The sequence below is a fragment of the Ciconia boyciana genome, chromosome 4 (assembly GCF_034638445.1).
Source record: "Ciconia boyciana chromosome 4, ASM3463844v1, whole genome shotgun sequence".
Lineage (NCBI taxonomy): Eukaryota > Metazoa > Chordata > Aves > Ciconiiformes > Ciconiidae > Ciconia > Ciconia boyciana.
In genome coordinates this window covers 63,164,972-63,191,681 of record NC_132937.1, presented here as the reverse complement: position 1 = coordinate 63,191,681, position 26,710 = coordinate 63,164,972, and the positions used below count along the sequence as shown (strand labels likewise).

General features: G+C 40.5%; 1 protein-coding gene across 6 annotated transcripts; it reads right to left on the bottom strand.

Annotated features, from left to right (window-relative positions):
- Positions 1-736: 736 nt before the first annotated feature.
- Positions 737-25,860, bottom strand: HABP4 (hyaluronan binding protein 4). 6 transcript variants are annotated; one of them, XM_072859815.1, is made up of 8 exons: positions 25,369-25,860; positions 15,265-15,412; positions 14,201-14,362; positions 12,091-12,180; positions 5,040-5,208; positions 3,099-3,287; positions 1,948-2,023; positions 739-1,031 (listed from the first exon to the last, which is right to left on the bottom strand). In XM_072859815.1, exons 1-7 carry the CDS (start codon positions 25,655-25,657, stop codon positions 1,967-1,969), a joined length of 1,104 nt encoding a protein of 367 aa, XP_072715916.1. In that variant the 5' UTR covers positions 25,658-25,860; the 3' UTR covers positions 739-1,031; positions 1,948-1,966. The 6 variants fall into 6 exon arrangements, with proteins under 6 accessions (XP_072715915.1, XP_072715917.1, XP_072715918.1 ...); XM_072859818.1 differs by having other exon boundaries at positions 3,108-3,287; XM_072859814.1 differs by having other exon boundaries at positions 737-2,023.
- Positions 25,861-26,710: the final 850 nt, after the last annotated feature.

The following is a 26,710-nucleotide window of genomic DNA, read 5'->3' as shown; positions in this document are numbered from 1 at the left end:
TAACAAGGTTTCAAATTTTTAATAGAAAAAGGAAGGGTCGCTTTCCTTAGGAAAAATATGTGTTAGTAAAAGGAGAGGCTTCACCTTCAAAACACGATGGAAAATAGAGGTGAGCCTTGCAAAGAAGCTCTCCACACCTATACATACACTCATCCCTGCAAGCAAAAATGTAAATAAAATTTTAGACACATTCTTCCTTGTCTGACAGGATAAGGAAGGGAAGAACAAGCAAAAAAAATTCCAAGAACCCCATACACAAAATCACTTCTGTTCCACAATCATGAAATTGCCATTTTTGGCAGAAACACCCATGTACCTATTAAAAGAGCAGCAGCAGTGATTTCAAGTAGTAGCTTGCTCCTACAAGGTGAAAGAGTCATTTACGTTCTTTCACCCAGTTCAGTTACTCAAAAAGCAGCAGCATGGGTTTCTCTAACACCAGCACTTCATTTGCTTTTGCACATTCTTTCTACTACAAGTTGTCAGAGTATCTCTATGCCACTAAAATGAGCTCCTTGTGGAATCCAAAATCTCATGTTATAGCAAATCATCATACAGTAATTTAACAATGTACGAAAAGTCCTTTGGGCAGCACTACTTTGCAGACCATCTGTTTGGAGCATATAGAAAACAGTCAGTAGTCTTTCTAGGATGATTATATCCTACTTGTGTAAAGCCTTACACTGAGATAACAGTTATTTAAGCTTCTGAATACTCTTAGAGCTTACTCCAAAGCAAAACAGTTTTTTTCTTCAAGTCTCATCTACTATTTGCTCTCAAAGGAGACTGCTTAGAAGTGATAAAAACAAAGTGAGGCAGAGAACAGGAAAAAAAGAAAGGTTTATATTCATCTGCTTTCTCAGTAAATTGAAAGAATGAGTTCAAGTTGAGCAGGCATTTGAAGACTCCTTTGAGACTGACAACTACTTCCAAAATGTCCAGTGTGGTTGTCCTCTCAGTTCTTTCCCTCATCACTTCTGGCACCATTTCCTTGTTTCTCTCAGATCCCCAAGAATGGGTCTGAGTGTCCCCTGTGACAGGAAACAAGTTAGGGTATCTGTCTCAAGTGAGGAAGTATGTTAAAACTGCAAGGAAAGGACATCCCACCTCATCCCCAGTGTCACACAAACTTCTTGGTAAGACATTTTAGTTTGTAGTCACTCTTGCTAAAAACATTAACTTCCTTAACAGTTTAGTTCTGTCTTTAGGTCAAAATTCTTACTTTACTTCACCTCCAGCATTTTCAAAGTAGTTGCAGATTATATCTTGTTACTGAAGCAAGACTTATGGTTAGCTATCAATTAAAAGCATCTGTACTGCTGCCTTAATTTTAAAGATCACTTCTGTTTAGAGAGATGTTCACTGTTTTGGGTGAGTAAGGTCTGCTATTTAGGTTTCGGCTTTTTCAGACTACATCCAAATAGCAAAAGCTTCAATCTGCTACTCTGACTTGTGAAAATAATACCTCAAACCCAAACCAATGAGCGCTTTCCTTTATTTGCCAAACTCTGAAGAACTGCAACTTCTGACTGTCTGAAATGTACACTTCATTCAAAGAAACAGGGAAAGCAGCTTTCAAATGAACAGTGAAATAGAGTGCCAACTGCAGACCATGTTGTACAGTTTACATTTCACCATGGTATCATGGAGAACTTGATATAATCTCTATATACACATTTTTAAACACTGTACTCTTGAACTTCATTTGAAGCCTTGTAGTGAAGTACGGTAAGTCTTCACACAGTTTTCACAAATGGAGGCAGACACTGGAACCTGTGACAGGATCCCAGTCCACCAGTATCTCCAGAACCCAACTCCATTAGCAGAGGTCTGCAATCATTCCACACCAAACACCCAAACAGCTTTTCCAGGAGAAACAGACTTTCTTTATCCACACCAGCATAAAACTGGCCTCTTCACAGCTACATGAAAGCTACTTTGAGATACCACCATTCATGATGGTTCTTCAAGCTAAAGCTGGAAAATCCTCAGGATCATCAGGATTTGGAGCAACAAGCTGCACCTATAAAGTAAGAAAGGAAGCTTTATAAAAAATGAACGCATTTCAAAAGCATCTGACAGCTAGGTACCTGTATTTTACCCTGAAAAGTGTTCATTCTTCTATTAAAGTTAAATGCTTTGTATCCATCGCTATCACAGAAATGCTAAGCATTTATCTCAGAAGTTATGACTACTATAATTTCTTCAGTGTGAACGTATTTATAATGTTTATCTACTGCCTGGGGAGAACCAGAAGATCATAAGTTCTGTGCACTGAAATGAAGAAAAACAAAGTAAAGCAGTCTCACCCAAAATACTATCTGTTTTTAAAAGCAGCATTATCTTTTTACATTCTAAGGCCATTGCACGTATTAGATTGTAGTTTTAAACTCTATGCTGTTATTATAAAGAGCCTTTTTCATTCAGATGAAACAAATGCATCAAGTCACTTCTACATCATTCTGTAAGTTCCCAACCTTAAAGTATTTTGTCATACTAGACAGAAGTGAACTAAGACCTTCAATTAGTATGAAGAATAAAGATGTCATTTTTCAGTGCGCAAATGCTTTTTTTTTTTTTTAAGATAAAAAGGTCAGTGGAAGTTTTTTTAATGGTTATATTGAACACTTGTATCATTCTGTAGGATGCTGTAGGGTTCTGTCTTCATCTGTAGGATCCTAGATTTACTGATCTCATTCTCAGTAATCAAAGCACTATTACTGTACTATACTGAAATTTTCCGTAAGGGATACAAGCCTTTAGTCATTTTAATTACTTCTCAATTTATATCAAACTGCAGAAACAAGTCTTCATTGCATCCTTTCCTCTAGTTACCATTACAGCAACTAGTAATTAGACCTTTTGAAATTTATCTGTTAAGAGTTGTGAGCCTGAACTGGTATTTAATTTTAAGTAACAAAATATGGGTCAGGAACTCAAAATAACCAGGCCAAAATACTATGAGGCAGGAATTAGAAACAAGTCTGTCACTACAGAAAGCAACAATTCCACCCAAAAGGGGGCAGGACACACACACCCCCCCACACCAACAACCAAAAAAAAATCTCCAAGCGAACAACAACAAAAGCCATAAAAACCATTACTACTACTTCTGGTCGAGGTCCTGTCTCCCCAGCTCGTCTGCCACGACCACGACCACCTCGTGCTCCTCTTGATCCACGGCCAGGGCGAGGAAGACTCCCAAAATTAATATCCAGCTGAGATGTTATGTCATTCGCTGGTCTTCGAAAGACATGAGAATCATCTTCAAAGTCTTCTTTTTGCAACTAAAAAGAAGATCTGGTTAAAGCCTATAGCTTCCATGTACAAACCTTCTCCCCTCCCTGCTACACGCACACTTGTATTACAGACTAAGCAGCAGATAAATCAAGATGACATCCAGAATAGAAGACAGGCCTTAACTTGTGCAGGGTTTTAACAGAGGCAAGGCAACTGTAGCTTCCCAGATGCCTGGGATAGTTCTTTGTTGGCTCAGAGAGTCCTGGCAACAAAATCTTCTGTACCAGCTCCGTGACACTGACGAGGTTTTTCAGAAATACCATCTACGAGGTTTTTTAAGGGACTAGAGAATCAGGCTTAAGCTACTTACTCCTACAGTTATCCTCAAGTAATGGTTAAAAGGCCATAGTAAAACACAGCATTTGGCTACTCACCGATCTATTAGTCTATTTGTCTGCAGCTATGAGATTACTGTTGTTTCAACTCTGTGTATTCCTAGTAGCTAGTGGATGTAAGACTATTTCCCATCATAATTTCAATGTGCACTGTAGTAATGATAACATATGTGTAAACTCATCCCATACAGTGATGAATCACTTATTTTATTCAATGTCTAATACAGCGATTTGACTTGTCGATGTTATGCAGTTCCTGTACCTCCTATTGCACATTCATTTTGACAGGGTCCCTTGATACTGCCAGCCAAGAAACTTTATGGGCAAAATGAACAGAAACTTGCATGCACTCTTCACACACTTGCATACTCTCTTCAGAGCTTGTGAAAGGTATTCTCCCCACCCCTACCACCATCTCCCTCAGAGAAGGAAGAGGGGATAATGGCAATTGTTACCACCAAAAGCCATGCTAAAAAGGACGCAGGCCACTTCAGTATTAATGTCTGTCCCTAGAAGCACTCAATGACCTAAAGTGATTAAGGCTTAAAACACTGCAAGTTTTGATGTTAATAACTAGACAATGGATAATACGTGTATTGACACATGCATGCAGACCTTAAAGATCAAAATTCCATCATGCTAGACTACAAGTATATGCACATACTTCTGTGATCCCCAAAATGTGAAATCTAAGTAAGAAAGAATCTGTAAAAGAAGGCTCCCCTCTCTCCCCAATTATATCAATAAACTAGAAGTTCTCCCTGAAATGTCGATCCCAGTAACATGGTGGAATAAAAGTTAGGGGAAGGGGGGCAGGGGGAAAGCACATGACTATAGAACAAGCTCTCCAGAGTTACTTCTAAGAAGCAGGTCCCTAAAACTGAAAAAAAACAACAACAAAAAAATCATATATTCCAAGTGCACAATGAAAGCTGGGATCCAGCACAGATGAGAAATAGGACATTTAGTGTCCAGACTAATAGGTGCCAAAACCCCAGTTTAATATATATGCAAGCATATACTGGCAAGTAAGCTAAACAGGATGCAAAGTTAGGATAAGAAGTGCTTAGTAAACCACTGTTCTCTAGCAGCATTACCAGAGATCTACATAGGTGGCAGCAGCAAGGACACAGGTTTTACATTGTTAAGACTGAGCCATAAAGTAGAACAACTTGATATATTATGTATTTGCATACAAAATAGGGGTGATGATCTGAGAGAAGAAAATGAACAGACGGTAAGTTTAAAGCAAGTTTCGGGGCCATATGTGATTACAGTAACAAAGCTTAGATACTGATTTCTAGTCTGTTCAGATTATACTAAAACTAGTAGAAAAAGAATAGAGACAGTTTCCTAACCCTGGGCATAACGCAGAGTTTACAGAATTCCTGAGGCAATGCTTACATCATCGCTATATTTTGACTTGTGAATCACCACTGCTTTGGAAGGAACAGTGGATTCTGGCTTCCGGATGTTGAATTCAGGCTTTGGTCGATTCTGTTGCTGAAGATTTTTCCACTCATCTAACGTCATTTCTTGAACTACTTCTTCCATTGGCTCTCCTTCAGCAACTCTAAAGGTTTACAGTTGTAAAGTAAAAACCATTAGCTTGCAACACGCCAGGATGAACAAGAACACTAATCTCTAAAGAAAGGATACTAAACAAAACATTTGGAATGTTTCTCAGCAAATTACTATCCTCAATTTCCCTTACTCCCCACAGTAACTTGATGAGCAGGTTTTACATTAATGTAAGTTGGAAAATATACCTATGGCCTGTTTGAAATCAGCCGTATGAACAGATGCCGTCTCCAGCCTCCTGTAGTTAAGGTCTGGTATTTATCATCTCATTGTAAGCTCAAGCACTTCAGATTCTAGACAAAACCAGTCTGTCTTTTGATCTGGCATATTCTCAACCCTACTGTTTAATAGTGAATCTACTGCTACCAAATATAGCCAGAGTTTAAAAAGCATACTGAGCAGTTTTAAAACACCCCAATTGCATGGTTTTATTGACTTGTACTGCAGGATGACAGTATGAGATGAATTCATGTTTCAGTGCAGCTTTCAGTCAAAAAGACACGATCACGCCATGGGATCTTCTAGGTAATTATTAACATTTCCTTTGTTAATTTTGTAAGATGCTTCTTTGATTTCTTTGGCAGATGTAGTAGCACACAAGGAGACAGTATTTATCACCTGGCAAAACCAGATTAATTGTAGTCCAGTTTTAATTTGTCACAAAGTCCAATAATGATATGTTCAAGGAAAACATAGAGTACATTGGAGTCTGCCTTGCATATTTTTGAACTGTAAAGACAGAATTCCAAGGCTTTAGCTCTATATTCGTAAGACAAGATACATAAGACAAAACTAAAGATTCTTCTCCACTCATCACTGCTTGACTACCCTTCTGCCACTTTTCTGATGCTGACCAAGACTGACTTGCCCAGGACCAGCAGCTATTAGAGTACACTACAGGTGTACCTTTTAATGATATTTGCAGAAAGCTGTTCCCTACTAAACAGCACATGCTGGGAGAACAACTCGCTTCACCACCATTATTGTTTGCTGCAGAAATAAGTAAAATACCATAAATTACAGGAAAACCTGCACTGATTACTCCCAGACACTTGAGAAACCATTTCTCTCTTCTCCCACACAAAACTGTTACACATTGCAATAGCAGTCGAAGTTGGCTAAGTATTTCCCTAACACTGATATTTTCCAGAAAAGCCTTTCATTAGGTCCTTTCTGGTGGGAGAACTATGGATTTATTTTTCCTCACTCAATCCCAGTTCCAAGTCTTTTTCTACCAAATGCTGATGATTTTTCCAATGTAAATATACAATTCATTAGATGCAAGTTGGAAATTTATCATGGAAAGATGCAGAGTCAAATGACAGTCAGTGAACTGTGCATTTTGGTTTTGAAGTTGTACAAGCACCCCATCAGAACACACACATTTGTTAATTTGTTAATTTAGAACTCGCCTATATGCGAACAGGCCTGCTCCCTCTTCCGACTTGATCTTGCAGGAACCATTCTACTTCTTGCCAGTCAAAATTATACATTTTCCTGAAGCACCCAGCATATGACAGGTAGAAGCAGAACTGAACAGTAAGCCAGCCCTTAATTTTGGTGCTAGGGTGAACACAGCTTTAAACGCACTTTGCAGGAAAATGTAAATAAAATATGCAAGTCCTGTACTATATGCCTACCCTCTGACACGCCTTCATGCCCTGTTATCTTGAAAATTCCAGCTATATCAACCAGCAGATAAAGGTTAAAAGACTGGTAAGCAGTTTGTAGTTCCATACTGATTAAGAAGATCTGAAACTATATTAGAAGGACTGTTAAGAAAAAAATTAACCAGTTTACTGAGTTAAATAAAAAGGATAATGGTGAAAGATGCAGCTACTTCTGGAAAAACACCAACAGATACTGTTCCATGTGTAAGAGCATTAAGAAGCAATTGTACCCCAAACATTTCAATTTGTTGTCCTCAAGAGTAAGAAGTCAGGTAATTTTTGATCAATTATCTGAAGCTTCGGTTTTGGGAATAGATGTTGGAAAAACAAGACTAGTTGCAAGCACCCAGAGGAAGGAAAAAAAAAAAGATAAAGTAAACTAATAAAAAGGTGCTCTATTAAGTTGGTTTAATTTCTTCCTAAGCCACTACCTCAGGACAGAAGCAGTAAATTGTGTATCTTAACTTTAGGAAGTCTTTTGTCCTCCTCTCCCATTAAGTTTTCAGTACGTTAGGGAGACACTGCTTCAGTCCTTGTCAAGAGCTGTAGAAAGATACAGAACCGGTTGCAACAAGTACTTGAGAAGTAGCTATCAATCTTTCAATTTGCAAAAGAGAAACAAGCATTGGAGTGGAGCTTTAAGGCCAGCTCTGTACAGTTATCCACAGTGTAATACCTAATACATTTACTGCATTTTTTATGGCACAAAGCTTGCAAAAGAAAAGGGCAATAGCACAAGTATTCAACACTACTGAAGGACTGAGAGTGGTATGAGATGCTCAAGAGACCGAGTAAGTCATTTGAAAACAACCAACACCACAAAGTCCCAGGGACAAGCAGAAATAAGTACTCTCAGGCAAAAGTATCAGCCGCCCAAAACCAGAAAGAACCACTAGCAAGGCAGAAGCTCTGAAGGAGGGACCCCAACCCCCCAAACCGTGCAAGAGTATTGCAGGTAACCCAGTCAAGTTGAACTTTAAATCAACAGCATTTGTCCCTTCTGCAACAGTGTACTATTATAAGGAAACACATCAACAGTTTTGTTTGGAACAGACGTCACTGCTGGTAGGGTGGAATAAGGTCTCAACTGAGTAATGTCTTCTATGTGGGAACAGGTAGAAAGTCTAGAATAGAACTGCAAGACAGATACAAGGTCTAAAATATGCGAACTACTTGGGAAGCCTTTAAAGAGATGCTGAGGAGGAAACATAGATAATGCTAAAAAACAAAGAAAATTTTGCATATCCATGATGTTAAGGCAAGACACTCAGGAGAAAGAAAAAAAAAAACCAAACCACAACACAGTAGTTTCTGTGTTCAAAGTATTGGAAAGACCATCAATGGACATCGAAATCTGTATTAGTAGAGGACATTAAAATCAACCACAGGTATGGCTGGTCATGCCTTGAGTCAGCAAGTCTCCTTTCAGACCTAAATTTCTATAATCATAAGACAACATGAGGACATTTCACTACACAGCAACTTGACCTCTCAAAAACACAATCACAGGTATTGCTTTGAAAAGTACACATCTATCAAAAACAACCGCTTGCCTATTCTAAAGGTAATACTGGTGGATTTACACTGCAAATGTTTGTTTTTTCAACTGCAAAGTATAGTTTGATTTTTACTCCAAAGGATGGTTTCAACTGCTAAGATTATTAGCAGTACAAACTTGTTTTAGGATGCTGAGACTCCCAAGGGGAAACACGTCCCATTAGTGAGGCACAGCAACAGGAACCTGCATATCACATTTTGGACAGAGACTTGATTGCAGCAGGTTATTTTGGGCACCAAGCCTGCATGGAAGTGCACTCTGTGCATTACTTTCTACCTTCTAACCTCACGCATTTTTAGCAACTGCTTGGTGTGCATTTTCATTAATCAAGTTAATAAGCTCCTTGGCACACCAACAATCATGCTTACAAAATATGGCCAGACACCTGAGCGTGGCCTCTGGACGTGAACAAACTGAATTCACAATGCAAGTACATACCAAAACACCAAATGGGAGCCATCAGTAATGGTTCCTACTGCTTCAGTGTTTTCAATAGATGGCCATAACCCTCTGGCTATGCCTTGTTTACTGTGCGTACCTTTCTTGCAGCAACTGCTCTACATGAACACATTAACATGCAGAAGAAATGCAAATGGAAAATGGCATTAAGCTCAGTTGTTTGGCTGCTTATTTTCATATCATTAAAAATAATGATAGTGGGTCTTTTTCAGATCAGTTTCTGTATTATTCAGCTGCACAAAGCAAATTTTTATTCAGCTTTTATGAAGAAATCAATGACATTAATCTTTCCTATTAAACATCATTTACATGATTTACCATTACTATTTACATTACCACCAGTTACAGCAAAATTCAAAGTTAAACAAGGTAAGACCAAGTGACAACTGTACAAGTTAACTATAGAAGAAAAACACTGAACCAAATACTTATGAAGATCTGGCCTGGTCTATGGATAGCTTTATGTCACTACTAAAAACAAAGAAAAAAACCACAACAAAAAAACACACACACCCCCAAACAAGAGAGGTAAATAGCTTAGCAAACTTGAAGACAAATTTTGAAAGCTTCCTATTAAATGACCAGAAGAATACATAGCTCCACCAAAAAGGAAGTCCTAGGCGAAGAAATGGAAGAAACCCTCACAGAATAAATACTAACGCTGCAAATACCTTTGGCAGGAATTGATTAGACTATATGTCATACTGGATAAAAAGAAAAATCTATTCATTTGACTTACCAGTCAACACAAGTGTGTTACATTGTTCAGACTGTGAAGACAAGTTCAATAGAAAGCAGCTGTGAGGAAAGCTTATACTGCTGCACTACTTACATATTTTATACTTATCACTTGCAGAAAAAACCCCACTACCATTAGCATGCAGTTTGGGAGGCTATAAACAGAGATAAATATTGTTGATACACTCAAGGAAATTTGAAGATAGGGAAAGAAATAAGTTGATTTATATTATAGAAGTATTAGAGAAACTCTTGTCCTGCAATACATTACAAATGGAAGCTCAAGAACAGCAATGTGGACACAGTCCTGAAGGCAAGACCCCATAAGTTACAGAAGCCCATAGAAGTCTTTCCGGAGTTGCATTGAAATTAGCCAGTACCACACCAGAAGACTATACATTATCTCCACACAGACAGATTATTCACAATTTCCAGGAATACTTTTTTTTTTTTTCTTTTAAACAGAAACAGTTACAACCGGAAAGAGGATGAGAGAAGAAACAAACCCAAGTTTTCCATCTCTTCCTCAATACAAGCACACAACTGCAATAAAGCAGTAGAAAATAAATTGATTCCTTAGAGTCACTGCATTTAAAAGTCAAAATGAGAATAAGCCTAGCAGTAGCTTAAGCAAACACACACCCCTACACCCTCAATATTGAGGCTGTAGCAAAAGCAGAAGGTAGCCTAGCTAGAATCTTTTGCTTGTGTATGTTACCTGCCAGAAGACAGCAACTCTGGAAAGCAGGGGCAACCTAAGCATACAAGACCTTAAAATACATCCTGAAGCCTGAAAACCATACCCCACCAGCTTTTGCTTTTAAATATTAAAGGAACAATAAAAATAATTCCACTTTCACTATTCACACAATGTCTCCTCTTCTATTTTAAAATACATAGAGCTACCAAGCTGACACTACCTCCACAGGTAAGTGCAATGAGGTCTATGTAATTCATATTTTGTATACAGATTTGTGAGTCTTCGGGACAATATTTAGTGCACTGAAAAGAGTACACAATGCAGAATTTTGTACTTGTAGCTTACTTGCATTTTTGAATCTTACAGATTTTAGTGGACTACTCTTAAACGAAGCTTTTTATAAAAACATGAAGAGGAGTAAAATCTCCAGAAAGGCTCACAGTCTGACTGAATACCTAGTGATATCTGAGAAAGGGAAAACAATTAAACACAAGTGGCAGATTCTGTCAGATGCCTTTGCCACTACATATACTTCTCATGCCTTATGCTCTACAAGGAACTGATGTCAAGACACATCTACAAAGAGCCTGAATTGGAGTAGAAACAAATACAAGTCTGAAACAAGTAAAGGTACCCATAGTTGACGAAAAAAGCTGAATAACCGTTCTCATATTTAGTTAATACAGTGCTTTTTTGACAGTTTATCTACACTACCCATCTGATTTAAGTTAGTCTAGAAACAGTTTTCTGGAAATCCCATCATAGTCATTCAATTTCAGAGACAATTTCCCCACGTATACACACTTCCAGCTATATATTAAAAGCTAGTTTAAAATTAAAAGAATCAAAGCTATATCAACTCAACTTCTTACAGGGTTATACAACCTGAACATATAAAACAGGTTTTGTAGTCTAGTCAGCTTTATAATTAAGAAATGAACCAAGGCCACTAATAACTGGATCTGCATCATTAGGTAGAAAAGGCTTCACAGCAAGATAATTTCTCTTCATAGCAGAGGAGAAGGCTGACTTATTGCACTGACCCTCTTTCACTCATTAGAAGATATTCACCATATGCTATTTGATTATTCTTTAAAGCCTCTTACTTGGACAAGATTGGCCAGTTACTTTTTCGTAAACCAGTGTTTATTTGCTGTGAAGTAAATTCTCACCCGACACTGATAAGAATGAAAGCCAGAAGACAAGAGATTTCTCTCTCAATTTCCCTACTTCTAAGGCTCACTGCAAGCCCATGTCCAGCAAGTGTTTCAAGTTCTACAGAGGCCCTTCATGAACAGATGACAACTGCATGGTATTAGTGATTGATGAATACTGACTTAGAGAATTCTATCTTAGTGTATTTTAATCATGTTTGTACGATTGCATAGGCACCTTGAATACCTTTTTTCTCATAGAGAACTCCAAAAAGCAGTAGTTTTTACAAATTAGCCAAGTTAAAATGGTAACAGGCAATATGTAGCTCCTCCTTAAATTATCACCAAATCTTAGGAATGTAAGCATCACTGGGCAATTAAGTGCAATCTGCAGCTGTATAAACGAAGCTTTAGTCAGAATTAGGGATGCATTTTCTTGACTCACAAATATAGACAAAGCTTTTCTATTTTTAAATATGTGCAGTAGCAAAACTTCACAGTTCACATTTCAAGTGTGCCTCCCAATACAAGTATATCAGTAACAGTCAATTGTTTTCTTTGCATTTAGAAAGAAAATATTTTAGTCAGACTATACTTGTTCAGAGGCTCTCCTTCAGATGCCCCTGGCTGCTCAGCTGTTTCTGCAGTCTCTTCCATAGGTGCAGTCCGTTCCATCCCACCAAAACTGTAAACAAAAAAAAACCAAAACCACAAAGTCTTCATGGGTCACATTGGGAAAAAACCTTGCAGATCAATACATCACTTTTTTCCAGAATTCCTTGGAAGGGGAAAAAACAGAGAGGAAAAACTCTAGGACCATAGGCAGAAAGTAGATCTACTAAGGGACTAGGTTGAGCGACTATCAAAATGAGAAGTATCAGGAAGATCCAACTTTTAATCAAAAACAGTGAAAAGCATGCATGAAGACAAAATAATTCAATAATGAATACAAATACCAGTACTTGATTATAGCATATTACTGACGTTTGGGTTTGCCTTTTTGTTTCTTTTCAACTATTAAAATGGTAAAATGCATATTCTAAGTTCATATTTTCTGTGACACTGACATTCGTTCACTGTCAAATGAGAGCAGTAGCATACTTACTTTCATTCCACTGGTACGCATACATATTTAAAATTAACACCTTCTAGCTTCAATGCTAGACCACAATTAAGGCACAGACATGCTTTTAGAGTTGTTTAGACAACTCCAATTTAATGTCACTTTGACCACATGCACCACACCACAAGAAAGCATTGATATCTCATGTTTATATCATAAGTTCTGATGCTACTGAACTAAAAAAAACTTAACTAGGGAGAAGAATTATAAGGGATCTTAAATTTCTTGTACTTTATGAAATTCACACAACCTTCCCTGACATCCTACAGAACCTATTTTTGTGCTATCAGCTCAGAACTATGTTAACTAGCTCATACTTTGTTTTGAAAAGCCAGAGTACCGTACCTAACCAATCTTTTACTTTTAGTATGAAATATTACAGAAGAGATAGAAGTTAGTACAACCTTTCAGAAGAACTTGGAATATCAAGTCCCAAAATTATTACCCATCAATTTTTCAACCTTTCAGCGAGATTGCCTGAACCCACAATCCAAGTTTTAAAAATAAAATTTCATTTTTAAAACAATTTTGTGAATGAATGTGTACGTGGCCAAAGCTGTTTGCTGTAAGTTCAATGTGCTGCCTTTTCTCTGTCCTTTATCAGCCTTCAATTAAAGACTTCTAGATGTAAATGAGAATAAAAGCTACTGGAAAGAGTAGCATATTCCTAGGTGCACAGAATGGACAAAAGCTGACATTTCCAGTGAGCATTTTGCAAATCTGAATGGAACCCAGTACGAGAAATACAGAATTAAATTGAAAATTCCCTTTTTTTTCCTAACTGACCATAAATAAGCCATCACATTCTGTTACTGATCCTCCTGTGCACTTTAAAATGTACTTCAGTGGTAGAGTCAGCTAAATATTACCTCCAGAACCACACCGAATTGTATCACAGCTTTGCAATTTAGAAATGATACATAAAACCTGAGAAAGAGAGACTGGACTTTAAGCCCACTAACAGAATTTCAATCTTTTAATCAGCATTTTGTAGCAATGCCATGAAATACCAGAGTCTCACTTACTTGACTATTGACAAAAGCCATAACTTACTTCAGTTAAAAGACAACTTGGTCCCAGTCAAAAGATTTTGGCAGTCTTAATTGAAGAAACATCACCATGTCTTTGCTACAATTTAATCTCACCAACATGAAAGAGATGAGTTCAGAAAACTGTAAAACTACATTCACCACAACAATTAATACAAAGCAAGGCTTATAAAGCTCAAAATGGACATGAAACTGATGAACAGAAAATTATGATCTAAGGTGGGCCATGGAAAATGATGATCTATGGTGGGCACAAGTACATGTTGTACCTTGTATCATCTTTAACTGTTCCCCAGTTACAAGCTCCACCTCCACCTTTTTTGTCATCTGCTTTCATTCCTCTGGAGAGAGAAACAGGGTTCTGTGAGTTTAAGAGGTTTTCTTTATTAGGACCTCAAACTAAAACCAGTATTGACTTTGTGCCAGCCAACTTGGATGTCAAAGAAGGGAACAGAATACTTAAGAGACACTACTGCAGTGCTGACTATTGTTTACTTGTACACCAAGAAAGAAGCTGCACACAGAACACTTACATTTTACCATTCCCACTTTGTCTTTCAAATTCCTGTCTTCCTCTTTGGTCAAAGCCATCGAAACTTCTGTTTATTCCACCACCTCTTCCTCTACCTCGCATTCCACCTCTTCCTCCGCCACGACCTCTTATTGGTCTTTCACAGTCTAATCTTTCAATTGGTCTAAAAAGAAGATTTCTAGTCAGATTTTTGTTCCTACAGAACAGTTAACAAGGAGAAAAAAAATTTGTATGGTTGTATTTGTGCAGCTGTGAGAGACATCAGTATATGAGAGCTACTGTACAATTGTTAGAATGCATCTTTACACAGCGCACAGTACAGTTGTATTAGTTTTGTCATTAAAAATTGACATAAACTGAACTCTGGGAATTACTACAGATAATGGGAATAGAAAGTTCAGCTGTTTATTGATGACACTGAAAATATTAGAGAAGTTAAATAAAACACTATAAAACTGTCAAATCTTCAGCAACTTTATCAGGCAATAGCTCCACTGTCTAAACCCAGATTTATATGCAACTGTTAAAAGTCTCAGGGAACTTGTTAAATACCAATTATTGTTATGTAAAGTAAGAACAGCCACACTCTCAAGCATTAAAGGTTTAGGTGGAATTTTCTAGTACTTATAAAGAAAGCAAATCGATATGCATTCACTGCCCAAGCAGTAAACAGTATGACAAAGGTTTATTTTCAGTTTGAACAGTAAAATTCATTCAACTTGGAACGTGCACGACACATTCTGCAAAGTTTAGTATGCGAGCTCAGAAATGAACGTATATGTTGCAGACTAGCAGTTACATTTTCAGATCTTTACACTTTTCAGTTGCCTTATATTTCCAACATTTAACAAAACTGCTCCAAATCAATCTGTGAGAAAGCTTAAATTACAACTCTGACGGGGAGGAACTAGGTCATCTTGCAGCAAATCTACCCACTAATAATACAACCATGCCTTCAAGTCACGTCTGGCTACTGGATCTGTTTCAAGAAGGTGAAGTCTTTCCCTTCCCAAACCTGTGCAGATCCTCCAGGAGGCACTTCACTTCTCCGTCTATGATACATACCTTTCCAGTGCAAATTTCACTTGTCTTTCTGTTTCACAGGAATGGTATTGCCTGAAAGACGGTCTCCATTCAGTTTTGTCTTGTTTCAGCTCTGCTCCTCTGTTATTGAATCCATGCTGTTCTCCCCGCTTAGGTGCTCGCTTCTGGCCTACACACACAGAGAGAGATTACTAACAGTTTAATAATAACTGAATTTTAGTTACCAAACTACTAACTGAAATGAGCTGATTACACCTTACAATCTTCTGCTTTACCCTCTCCAATCCTAAATCCACCAAAATATTAAAAGCACTTACAATTAATGTTGCCAGACGCTGTTTGAGAGACATGTACTTACTTTCCCTTCTGTATTGATGAACCTGCCTCAGGCAAAAACACTACAGGTGTTGACACAGCTCAGACATTTCCAGAAAAGACAGGCTAAAGAAAAATATAATTTTGCTCACATTAAGTCACAGAAATGGAGAACAAAACCTGTTTCTCTCACGTTCTCTCAAAGATCTTGCCAGTGTACTACAGGACAAGGCAGAGAAGCTTCAACGGAAGACATGAACTGCAAGATGGCTGCAGGAGCAATGAAGGTAGGGGAAAATGAAGGACAGCTGGAGACAGGCTTTAGCTGTTGATCATGAGACAACACACCTCCTGCCAGATGAGCTGAATTCAGAAGTCTGAGCCGGCACCTCCTACTTTAAGCTCATAGCTATGGCATCCAATGACCAGAAGAGGGTCACCTCCTTCTGTGACCATTCTATGGAGGAGAGGACCATTTGCCAACCCTACAAGTCACTGAGTTTAAGTAGCAGGAACCCAAGCAGAAAGTACGAAGGCTCCAACACCACTAATTGATTCTAGAATGTCAACATATTCCAAGATAAAATGTATTTAAGCTTTTTGGGGTTTTGTTCGGCCATTGTTGGCGTTAAGGAGGAGCAGGTTGGACAGGGGGAATGCAGAGAAACAGTGTATTATAAGAGAGAATAAATTGAGCTTATCCACTCAACCCATATACATCTAGCAGAAGATTAAAGTTCATTATGTGGTTCCTTCCCCATTTTCCCAAATTCTGTGCTCTATTTAGGACAAAGTTCTCCAGAAGCAAGCAAGCCCCTATACTTACAACTATTGGCTGAAAAAGGTGTTGGTTTAAGTCAATCAAGCAAAGAACTACAGAAACACTGCTCTCAGACCAATGAAACTGAGCTATTATTTCCACAAGAAGCACCTGTGCAATGCTGAGCAAGTTACTGAACTCAGGGTAGTGGACAAGTGACAGTCCCAGCTATTGTGCCTCTGTCGCTAGCACATAAAGAGAGAAAAGCCCATTCTATGTCACAATATTAAGATACAAATTAATTCATAGCCCCACAGAAATGCCTGTATAAGAAAATCTCTGATCAAAGCTTAGGTGGCAAGCATGAAGTCTGTAACATCACCTTTAAAAAGAAAACTTCAAAGAACTATCCACTTGGTGAATAAGGTGGAAGACTGGTAAATAAAGCTTTTTGTTATGCAGCAAGGACAGTCGTATCTGTACACAGAAGACAGTTTTATTTGTGCTGCAGAAGCAACCCTAGCTTTGGTTTTCTTTAAACTACAAACCACTTGACATAATACATTCCAGTAATTCTCTCTTCTCAAGATCTGGAGTTGCTCGATGCTTAGAACAGCAAGCATATTTGCGTCCCCAAAATTACGATGTAATTTCTGGATAAAGGACAACTTTTGAAATCAGTTTCTGAGTAAGCTTTTCAAACCAGGATGCTTTAATAAAAAGCAAAATTATAGAGAATACAGACTTGTACATTCTGTTGGGAAACATCTGCTCTATGCACATCTCAACTACACCACCAACTACAGAAGTGTTAATTCCAAATTGGAATCTTGCTGTGGAAAAAGTGACTACTCATTTCTGATCTCATTTTTACTTATTTTGTTTGGATCTGAATGCACAACTGCAGTACAAGAGTGCATTTTTGTTTATTTTTGAGCCTCTCACTGGCTATCAGAAACATCAGTTATTCTAAACGGAATAACTTGGCAAGAATGCAGCAGAGACCACCTTCCCTATGTACTTAGTATTAACCTCCATTTCACCTTCAGATTCAAAGAGCTCTTTAGAACTAGTAAAGTAACGCCAAAAAAATGAAGATGCAAAAGTCATTTTAAAAAGACAGTCTCTGGTTTTGTTACCCAGTACCACTTAAAAGTACTTCAAAATAAGCCTTCTTGCCAGATATGCCAGTGTATTACATGTCACTAGCACTGACCGTGCTAGACAAAGCAGTCAGCTCTACTCTGATTTCAGTGAAAGGCTATTTCACTTTGCTTCTAACAGGTGGTTATGATTACTGCAGATGGATTTTAAATACCAGAAAGATTATTTGTGGCACTTATTACCTGTATAAAAACATTTTAACCGGTTTGACAGACATGCAGAAGTGGATTAAAATGGTATGCAGCCGTTTTACTACACCACTCCAATAAGCCGAGTCACCCGCAGGGCAGAAGCTTGTGACCTGCTTGTAAATTAGTTCAAACACCAGCACAACTTTCAGCTCTGCATGTAAGAACAAACTAAACTGGAGCTTGGCTGCAGTGATAGCATAAACTATCCAATTTTAATCCTCTGCCATATGTCTGTCCCGGTGTAAACTCATTTTTATTTAAGGAGCTGAAAGGCCACTTACCCTTTGGGAAAAAAAAACCAAAAAAACCCAAAACCCAAAACATGAGCAATCTTGTGTAGTGCTGCCATAATAGTTTTCACTTAAAAAGAACTGGGCTATGCTTTAAATGCTTATTAACTACTTCCCCAAGTACATCCCAATTTTGACTGCTTGTTTGCATATATAGACTGGTATAGAGGTTTTTCTTCAAAACCACAAAAAAAAGCTCTGGAGTTTTGTTCATCATCTATTTGAGGTCTTATGAACATCATGCTGAAAAATGAAGACACCTCTTTCCCAGTTATAAGTTTAGCCTCTCTTTAAGGTGGTTTTCGTGTGTCTTACAGTTACATCTGTAATCTGTATTCAGCTGAAGACATTGCCCACCATTCCCCACCTCACCACGCACCATGGCTTCCCCAGGAGGTTACTGCAGCAGCCCAGTCTGTCGGCTGAGTTGCCTGTCACTTTACTTTCTAAACTGAGGAATCAGAAAAGAAATCTGATGCTTAAACTGTTTGACCAGACTCAGCTTTTTTTTTTTCCCCAGAAGAAGCAGCTGAGCTATTATTAGAGAAAGACATCTGTAAATACTAAAATTAACAGGTACTAGAAGTAGACATTGCTAAAGAAAAAAGCCCAGTTTTACAAGCCATTGTTAAAACTCTAAATCATCCAGAGCTAACATACTTAAGTGGTTTTCACTTTCCCCACAGTAGTACTTTACTATCAGTATTAGTTTTGTTTATACTGCAGCATTTAGATAGCAAGACTTTCTAGAAAAGTGTTTTTAATAAGCATGTAACAACTCGAAACTGGGAAAGCAGAAATTATATTTTTAAGACCTGTATTGCCTGGTTTCCCAGACACTGGATATCTATGTATTAAGAGATGGATTTAAAACAACGTAGCAAAATCTAGCTGCCTTCGCAGTGTTGTTGTCTCTCAGCAAGTTTCTCTATCCATATCATCTGTCCTCAAACAAGTGGGACTTTTGCCTGGGAAGAGACAGTTTTCAAGGTTTTCTGGGCTCTTCACTGGCCCTCACTGAGACAGTGTGCTCTCATCTTTCTTTTAATTTTTAGTTTTAAGGGAAAAAAGGTTTTTTGTGTAGCAAACCTTGGCTTTAGACAAACACCACAAGGAGCCCAAGCTTGCAACTGCTATCAGTGAGTACAAGCTAGAGCAGAAATCTTGCTCTGTTTCCCCCATTCCCTTATGTAAGGAGCACAGCAGGCAACAGTGGCAGCTGGCATGCAATTCACGGGCTGAGGGAGGTTACTGCTGCAGAGAGCACCAAAACCTTGTATTCGGACCTAAAATCCAGCTGACAATGCTGGATCATAGTGTTTTATGAATTTTCACAAGCCTGAGACCAACTCATCCCACCAAAATAGGTGACACTCAAACCCAGTGAGACGATTCCATCGATACTCCATTCCCACAAATGCAGCCTAGGACGAAGTGCCAAACAAAGAGTTATTTCTATTTTGCCCAAGTAGCACACACAGGAGCAGAGCAAAGGCAAACTGAGTGTAGTTTTGATTCAGTTAGGATGAACATTAGAGCAACCATAGTAGCCAGATGAAAGACTTGTGTACCTTACAGCATGTATTTGAAGAAAGAAAAAAAGCAACAACAAAATACTTTCCACCTGGCAACCCACCCTTAGAGGTTTTCTGAATCAAAGACTATAAGCATTGATTTATGGAGGACAGATCCACAGATGGGCTGCCACATCTTTATGCAGACTGCTGTCTGAATAGATACATGCTTTGATATATCAACATCACCCTAGAGCAAGAAGTGCCACAGGGCAATTATAGTCTCTGCAGAAAAAGCATTCTTTCTCCTTATTTCACAAAATCTGTCTGAAATTATTTCCGTAAAATAAGCAACAATAAATATTCTTTGCCTTCTCCAAGCCTCACCTGCAGTTCTGTATACACTCCTTTTGTATCCTGAGACACCTCCTCTCAAAACAAAAAACTTTAATTTAAATTTCTCCCAATACATAAATCATGCTGTAAGTTTCAACATGCATGTCACTCTAGTGTGCTTTTTCTAGTTTTAACATCTTTGAGGTGACCAAAAGAGCAGACACACTTCCAAGACGCGGGAAGGTGAGATTCCTTCAAAGGCCTAACAATTCCTTTTCTATTTTCCTTGCTGCTGCTTCCTCAGTAATTCCCAACGCTGCTTCTCTCCTAGATGGCAACTGGAAATAGACCTGCTGTTCTACTCTTTAACAGTCCCAATCACTCCAAGCTCTCTTGCCTAAACTACAACAGTTTGAATTAGAAAAATCTTTCACATTGCAGTATAGCTTGCAACGCTGCCCCCCCACCTCAATACATGTTCTCCCATACATGTTACTTTACACTTACTGATAGTGAATTTCCTCTGACATTTTATAGCTCATTTACAGGATGTAATTTGTGTCACTGCCCTGCAACTCTTCTTCTGCCCTTGTACAAGCAAACTTCAGCTATTTATCCCTCTCACAGCTGTTTCAGCACAGACTTCCCACCCACCTACATACACACAAAATAAAAAATTTAAACTGTGCTTACAATTTTTCATTTCAGACAAGTTTCAACTGCCCTGTAGATGTTAAAACAAAGCTAACAGCAGCACAATCACTGGTCCTAAATTCAAATCTCTCTTTCCACTTATTCCAAGAGACCCTTCTTTCCTCTCCTTTCAGCTTAACAGCTCATTTTTAAATGAAAGAGTCTGAGCCTCAGGAAACAATTTAATGGGCTTTCAAAAGAGATTAATTAAGTACAAAAACCAAACAGGAATACTGCTCCGGTTGGTCTGGGATGAGGGCAAGTGGAGAAATGATGCTATAATTCAAGGATCTTCTGTCATTAAATTATGGCTGCATGCAAAGACACTACTTCATTACCATCTCAGTAACACAGTAATACCTACACATGGACAAGTGACCTTCCTTTACAATAAACCTGCATAACTGGAAATAGTAAAAGACAGAACTTATTTTGCTATATTTCAGAGTGTAGCAGATTTAAGACCGCACAAACAATCTTACTTCCTCCCCTTTGCATGTGTGCATCCATGTGATTTTAATTCCAAACTTCAAGCAATTAATTTTGTGAGCTAAAGCATGGCTAATTACACAAGTTGCGGAATAATACCACAGTATCCCAAAATACAAAAAAAGGCTTCAGCTATTGCATGCAACACACCAAAGAAAGACACATGGATTTAGACTCTATTCTGTGGTATTTTGTTTTCATATGTGCCAATACTCAATTACAGAATTGCCTACTGCAGCTTGCCTCTGGGCAATCCTTATGACTATGTAGCTGAAAGAATGATAATGGAATAAATTATTTAAAAATAAGAAAATCACGGTTAGTATAAGATAAAATTCCCCAGAAACATTCCATGCCGTATGAACTTAAAACTGTAGTTAAAAACTCAAAACACGTAGTGTTCAGGAGCTACACACGAGTCATCAAATGTACATGAAAGAAGAAAACCTTTTGGAGGTATTAGCAACAAAGGTTTAGAGATTTCAACAGAACAGAGGTTATTACTGCATGATCAACAAATTTAATTTGCCTGGACCAGTAAAGAATGCAAGCTCTGCAACTGGGCCTTTTGAATAAAGAGCTGGCAAATGCAGTTTGGCCCCTGTACTAAGAATGAACTGAGTTAACGTTAAGTGGTGCAATACTAATACCTCCAAACAGCCTTTACCCAAATCCTCAGCATACAGTCTAAAAATCACAAAACAACACAGTCAGTAAAAGAGAAAAAATACATCATTAAGGTCAAAAGTGTAGGTGTTGGTAGGTTATGAAATAGGAGTCCATTTTCTCCTTAAAGAAAGATTAAAAAATACTCTCCTTACAGTTGTGTCAATTCATAACAAATAGTTTGGATTCTAAAGGTCAAAGCACTGGATTATCTAGCAAAGTCTTCTTAGGAGGTTTGTTTCAAATTGAAAATATCTCCAGAAATTAAGTAAAAACTTCTCTGGAAAAGGCAGTGAAGAACTAAGTAAAAAAATGTCAACTTACAGAACTTTGTGAGTACACCTTCCACTCTAACATCAAAACGTAACACCAAAAGAAGTCTCTCAGACTACTGTAAATCTTTTTATATATTGCAAGATGGAAGACTAGGCTGGCTTCAAGTCTTTCTAAAGCTAAAAACTATTTTGTTCAGATTTAATATGCTCAATAAATAATACAATAATAAAAAAAAATTGTGAAACTTTTAACAACACTTTTTGTAACCCAAACAAGAAAAGCACCCCAGTAATTAGATAAAACAGTCCAGTGGCGGTCCAAAGGAGGACCATGAAGATGACCAAAGGGCTGGAGAGCCTGCCCTATGAGGAAAGACTGAAGGAGTTAGGTCTGTTCTCCCTGGAGAAGACTTAGGGGGGACCACATCACAGTGTTCCAGTACCTGAAGGGCAGCTACAAAGAGGGTGGAGGCTCTCTTCACAAGGAAACACATGGAGAAGACAAGGGGCAACAGGAACAAGATGCACCGAAGAGGCTGCATCTCGGTATCAGAAACAAATTGATAACATTCACTGGAACAACCTCCCCAGGGATGTGGTGGAGTCCCCCTCACTGGAGGTTTTCAAGATGCGATTGGACAGGGTGCTAGATGATGTCTTCTAGGCTGCCTTTCCCAGGAAAGGTTGGACCAGACAATCCTTCGAGGTCCCTTCCAACCTGGGCTGTTCTGTGGTGATTCTATCAACACTAGTACAACACAGACTGAGTTTTGTCGTTGCAACCATAATACCAGAATCTGATTCAGCTGTTCAGATGGGTCTAGATGCTTCTTTACGGTGTTTAATTCCTAATCAGTGAAATGAAATTAGAGGGAATTATGCCCGAAACTGGGGGTGGCAGGATCACTAAGAAAGACTGGAAACAAACCCTTTTTTTCTTTAAATACAAGTTTAGTCATTAGTTTCACAATTTAGTAATTTTAATCAATATTATTTATTTCTCCAAACAGAGGTGCACCCTTCTAGCAATGCATCCATCATTAAAAGCTTTATGCCAAATTGAGCTGGTACGAGGACCTTCCTGAGTGGTTACTTATTCTCAACTGTTAAGCTGATAGTCCCCTCAACCTTTTACTGTATCCAGAAGTTTCCTGGTTGAATTCTGTATAACAAATCAACTTTTATGGCCCAAATAAAAACACGTCCCTCCTCATCAAAAAAACCCTAGATTTTTCCCTCAACCCACCACTTGCTTTATATTTGTCAGCTACACCATCTCTCTATTTGTCCTAAGTCAGAGGGTGAGCTCTGTCCTCCAGAGCAGGCTTGCTAAGACAGCACATCCAAAGGAGGAACACACAGACAGGACCAAGTCTCAACTTGCTGCCCTGGTTTGGTATCCTGAGCACTATACATTTACAGTCCTTACTTTACAAGCCCAAGACATAAACATACAGTGCACACAAAATCCAGGATAGCCACTTTCTTTAAAGAAGAAAGTGTGGCATTTTTCAGAGCAAATAACTCTTCTTAAGACAGATGTTAATTCACTCTCACAAAAGCTACTATAAGCCAGCGGTCTTTTCTGCATTTTAAATTAGCACGAAGTTAAAACAAGGTGCACATGCCTGATGTCTCTATATGAGAAACTGGGTTTCTTAATACCAAGGTAGCAGAAAATAGTCAAAGACACTCCACAGGGTCACTGTGTATTACCACAGAATTACACTCAGAACCTGTATGCTTAAGATACCTATAGACAAGGAGGAGGTAAAGGATGCTCTTCACATACTTCCATGCTCCTGGTAGGTTACTGATAGCCACCAGTTCTTGTTCAAGAACTTTTTCATCAGAACTTGAGACTCTGCTGTTCACTGAACAGGCTCCTTTGCCTTCTGTTGATAATCACAGCAAAGTATCATTTAAATAAAATAAGCCTGTTACTAGTGTGAGTATTGGTCTCACGGGCAGAGAACTCTGACAAAGTCACATAACAACCGCAGAGGAATCTCAAAAGACGAGTTTCATACAACCGTCCAAAGGGACAGTGACAACTTGTTAAGATCATCTTCTACACAAATGAGGTGCATATTTGGCATTGAAAGATTCTCTGCTCCACAAGGCCAAATAATCGCTGTTGGAGCAGTGTAAGACTGTAAGTCTAAGCAATTGGTAGCACTGGCAACAACTTGATGGATCAATAACCCCAATTCAAAGGCCACACCTCTTTCTAGGGCATGAAAACACACACTTCAGTTACTGTGAATTTAACAGGAGCTTTTACTACAGGAAGAAATTAATATCTTAAGAATAGTTAATGTGTTAAGCTTCTTTGCCCGCTGCAGGAGAATGGGAATTTACAACTCAAGAGGGTAAAACCAGAGTCTTCTGTGCAGAGATTCTCAATATTTGGAAACCATCAGCCAGCTCTCAGATACTTTAGATACTGAATTCAGCAACCTGAAGATCAATACCGGGTAAGTAATAACAATCACACTCACAAAAACGCCTCCAAATGCAAGGAGCCATAGCCCATCAAAGCCTTCAGCTGCAAAGAGGACTGTGCCAGACATTCTGATATAAAAGCCAACTGGCTGCCTATTCCCCCAAGCAACATTTAGCATCAAAACTTAGCAGCTGACAAACAACCCAGATCAATCTTGAACACTGTGCTAGAGAGTTCACCTGGGAAAGAAGTTTTTCTTTAAAGGTTTGGGCATCAACGCAAGCTTCAGGCAAACTAAGCACAGATCTCCGGACATGTTATAACCCTGAAGAAGTCGAAGTACCAGAAAACTCACAGGTACCAAGAAAGCAAGCCTGGAAGCATCAAACACAGAAGGAAAGCGGCCAGGGTGACAAGCGATGAAATGCATCAACAGGGACGCTCAAGCAGCATTAAAACTACAGATGCTGCAGTGGAAGAGTTAATGCTCTTCCATGTGCCTCTTAGGACTATTTCCGAAGTTTTCTTTTACACGTCCAAAGGCCCTTTCCCCTTCTGAAGACTCCCGCGCAGGCTGGGAGAGCTCCGCAAGACCGGGTGGGGAGCGTGCCCAAGCACGGCCACTCGGAGTAACGCTCCGGCTGTCACTTGTTTCTCCACGGGGACCTTCAGGTACGCATTCACAACGACAAAAATACAACCAACTGGTTTCCTCAGCCCTGCTTTGACCCTGCTACCGACAAGCGGCTGCCCGCCACACCACGGCTGCCAAGAGGCAGGGCGAGCGCCGAGCCAGCGGCGACCCACGCCGCGCTGCAGGGCCCGGGCTGCCCGCACCGGCACCACCCGCCGGGACCTCGCTCCTCAGGAAGACCGGCGGCCGGGCCGCTCGCCCCGCCGGCCCGCCCGCCCCGAGCCGCCCCCGGCGCCCGCCGAGGCGCCGCCGCCCCCCGCCTCGCCCCGCTGCGGAGGCGCCGCCGCCGTACCGGGCTGCGGCGGCCACCCGGGCGCGGGGGGACTGCCGGGCTGCTTGCGGTCCCTCTGGGACTCCCTCTTGCCGCCGCCCGCCCTGCCGCCGGGACCAGCTCTCCTGGCGGCCGCCGCCGCCGCCTCGTCGCGCTTCTTGCGCTGCTGCCGGCGGCGCTCGGCCTCGCGAAGGATGTCGAAGGGGTCCGACTCGTCGTCCAGGAGCTGGTAGAAGCGGTTGGCGATAGCGCAGCCGAAGCCCTCCTGCATGACGGCAGCCACCGGGCTGCCCACCGTCCCCTTCATCATCGCCGCGGACGGTTCCCTCCTCCCCGCTCCCGGCGCTGCGGCGGCGGCGGCCCCCGGGGCTGCCGCTGCGCAGGGCCGAGCGAGCGCGCACGGCGCGAGACAGCGTCAGGAGAGCGGGCGCCGCGCCGGCTCCGGCCCCGGCTCCGCGCTACCCACACCGCCGCACCGTTGCCGTTGCCGTTGCCGTTGCCATTGCCGTTGCCGTTGCCCCGCCCTTCGCCGAGCCGCGGCAGCCAATCACGCTTGGGAGCTCCGAGCAGCCCCCGCAGCCGCCACCTATCGACGCCGCAGGGCCCACCCACCGCGAACCCGCGAGACCAATGCTAAATAACAGCAAGAGCGAGCAACCAATCCCGGCCTTAGGCTCCGCCCCGCCCCTGGCGTGCGGCTACGGCCAATTAGCGTGCAGCGGCAGCACGGTCAATAATGGAGCAGTGACCCGTGCGGTGTGCGGCGGGGGCGCTCGGGTCATTAATTATTCATGAGGTATGCATTATTCAACAGCCGCTCCCGCCCGCTCGGGGCTACGGCCGGGCTACGGATACCGGCACTGCGCTCGCCCATCAGGTCTCTGGACGCAGGACGGGAGGAGGCTGGCAAACGTCCTGTCTATCCCTACGCGTGTCTGGGGAGACTGTGTAGTTAGCAGTTTGTAATCTGATGTCATAACTGGGTCATCACGGGTTTTGTGATATAATCCACGTCCACTAATGGAGTGACTTTAATGGGAGATGGAGCACACTGGACTGGGAGCTCCAAGGGCAACTCCACCTGAGGTGGCCAGCACACCTGCATAAGCTAGCCCGGTTTACCCACAAAGCTTCTGAACTGCCCCTTCCTGCTTACAACTGCGGTGGCGGTCCTTACATCGGCCGACCTCCGCGAGCTCGTGCGGTAACACTTCCAGCAGCTTACAAATGCAGCACTGCGGTGAGACGTACGGGTTTCACAGTTTAACCTGGAGAGCTGCTCCGTTCAGCAAAACCAGGGAATGGAGCTCCCCGGCTGTCGCTAGGCCTCCGTGATGGGAGACTGTACGTGCAGGCACCCCTG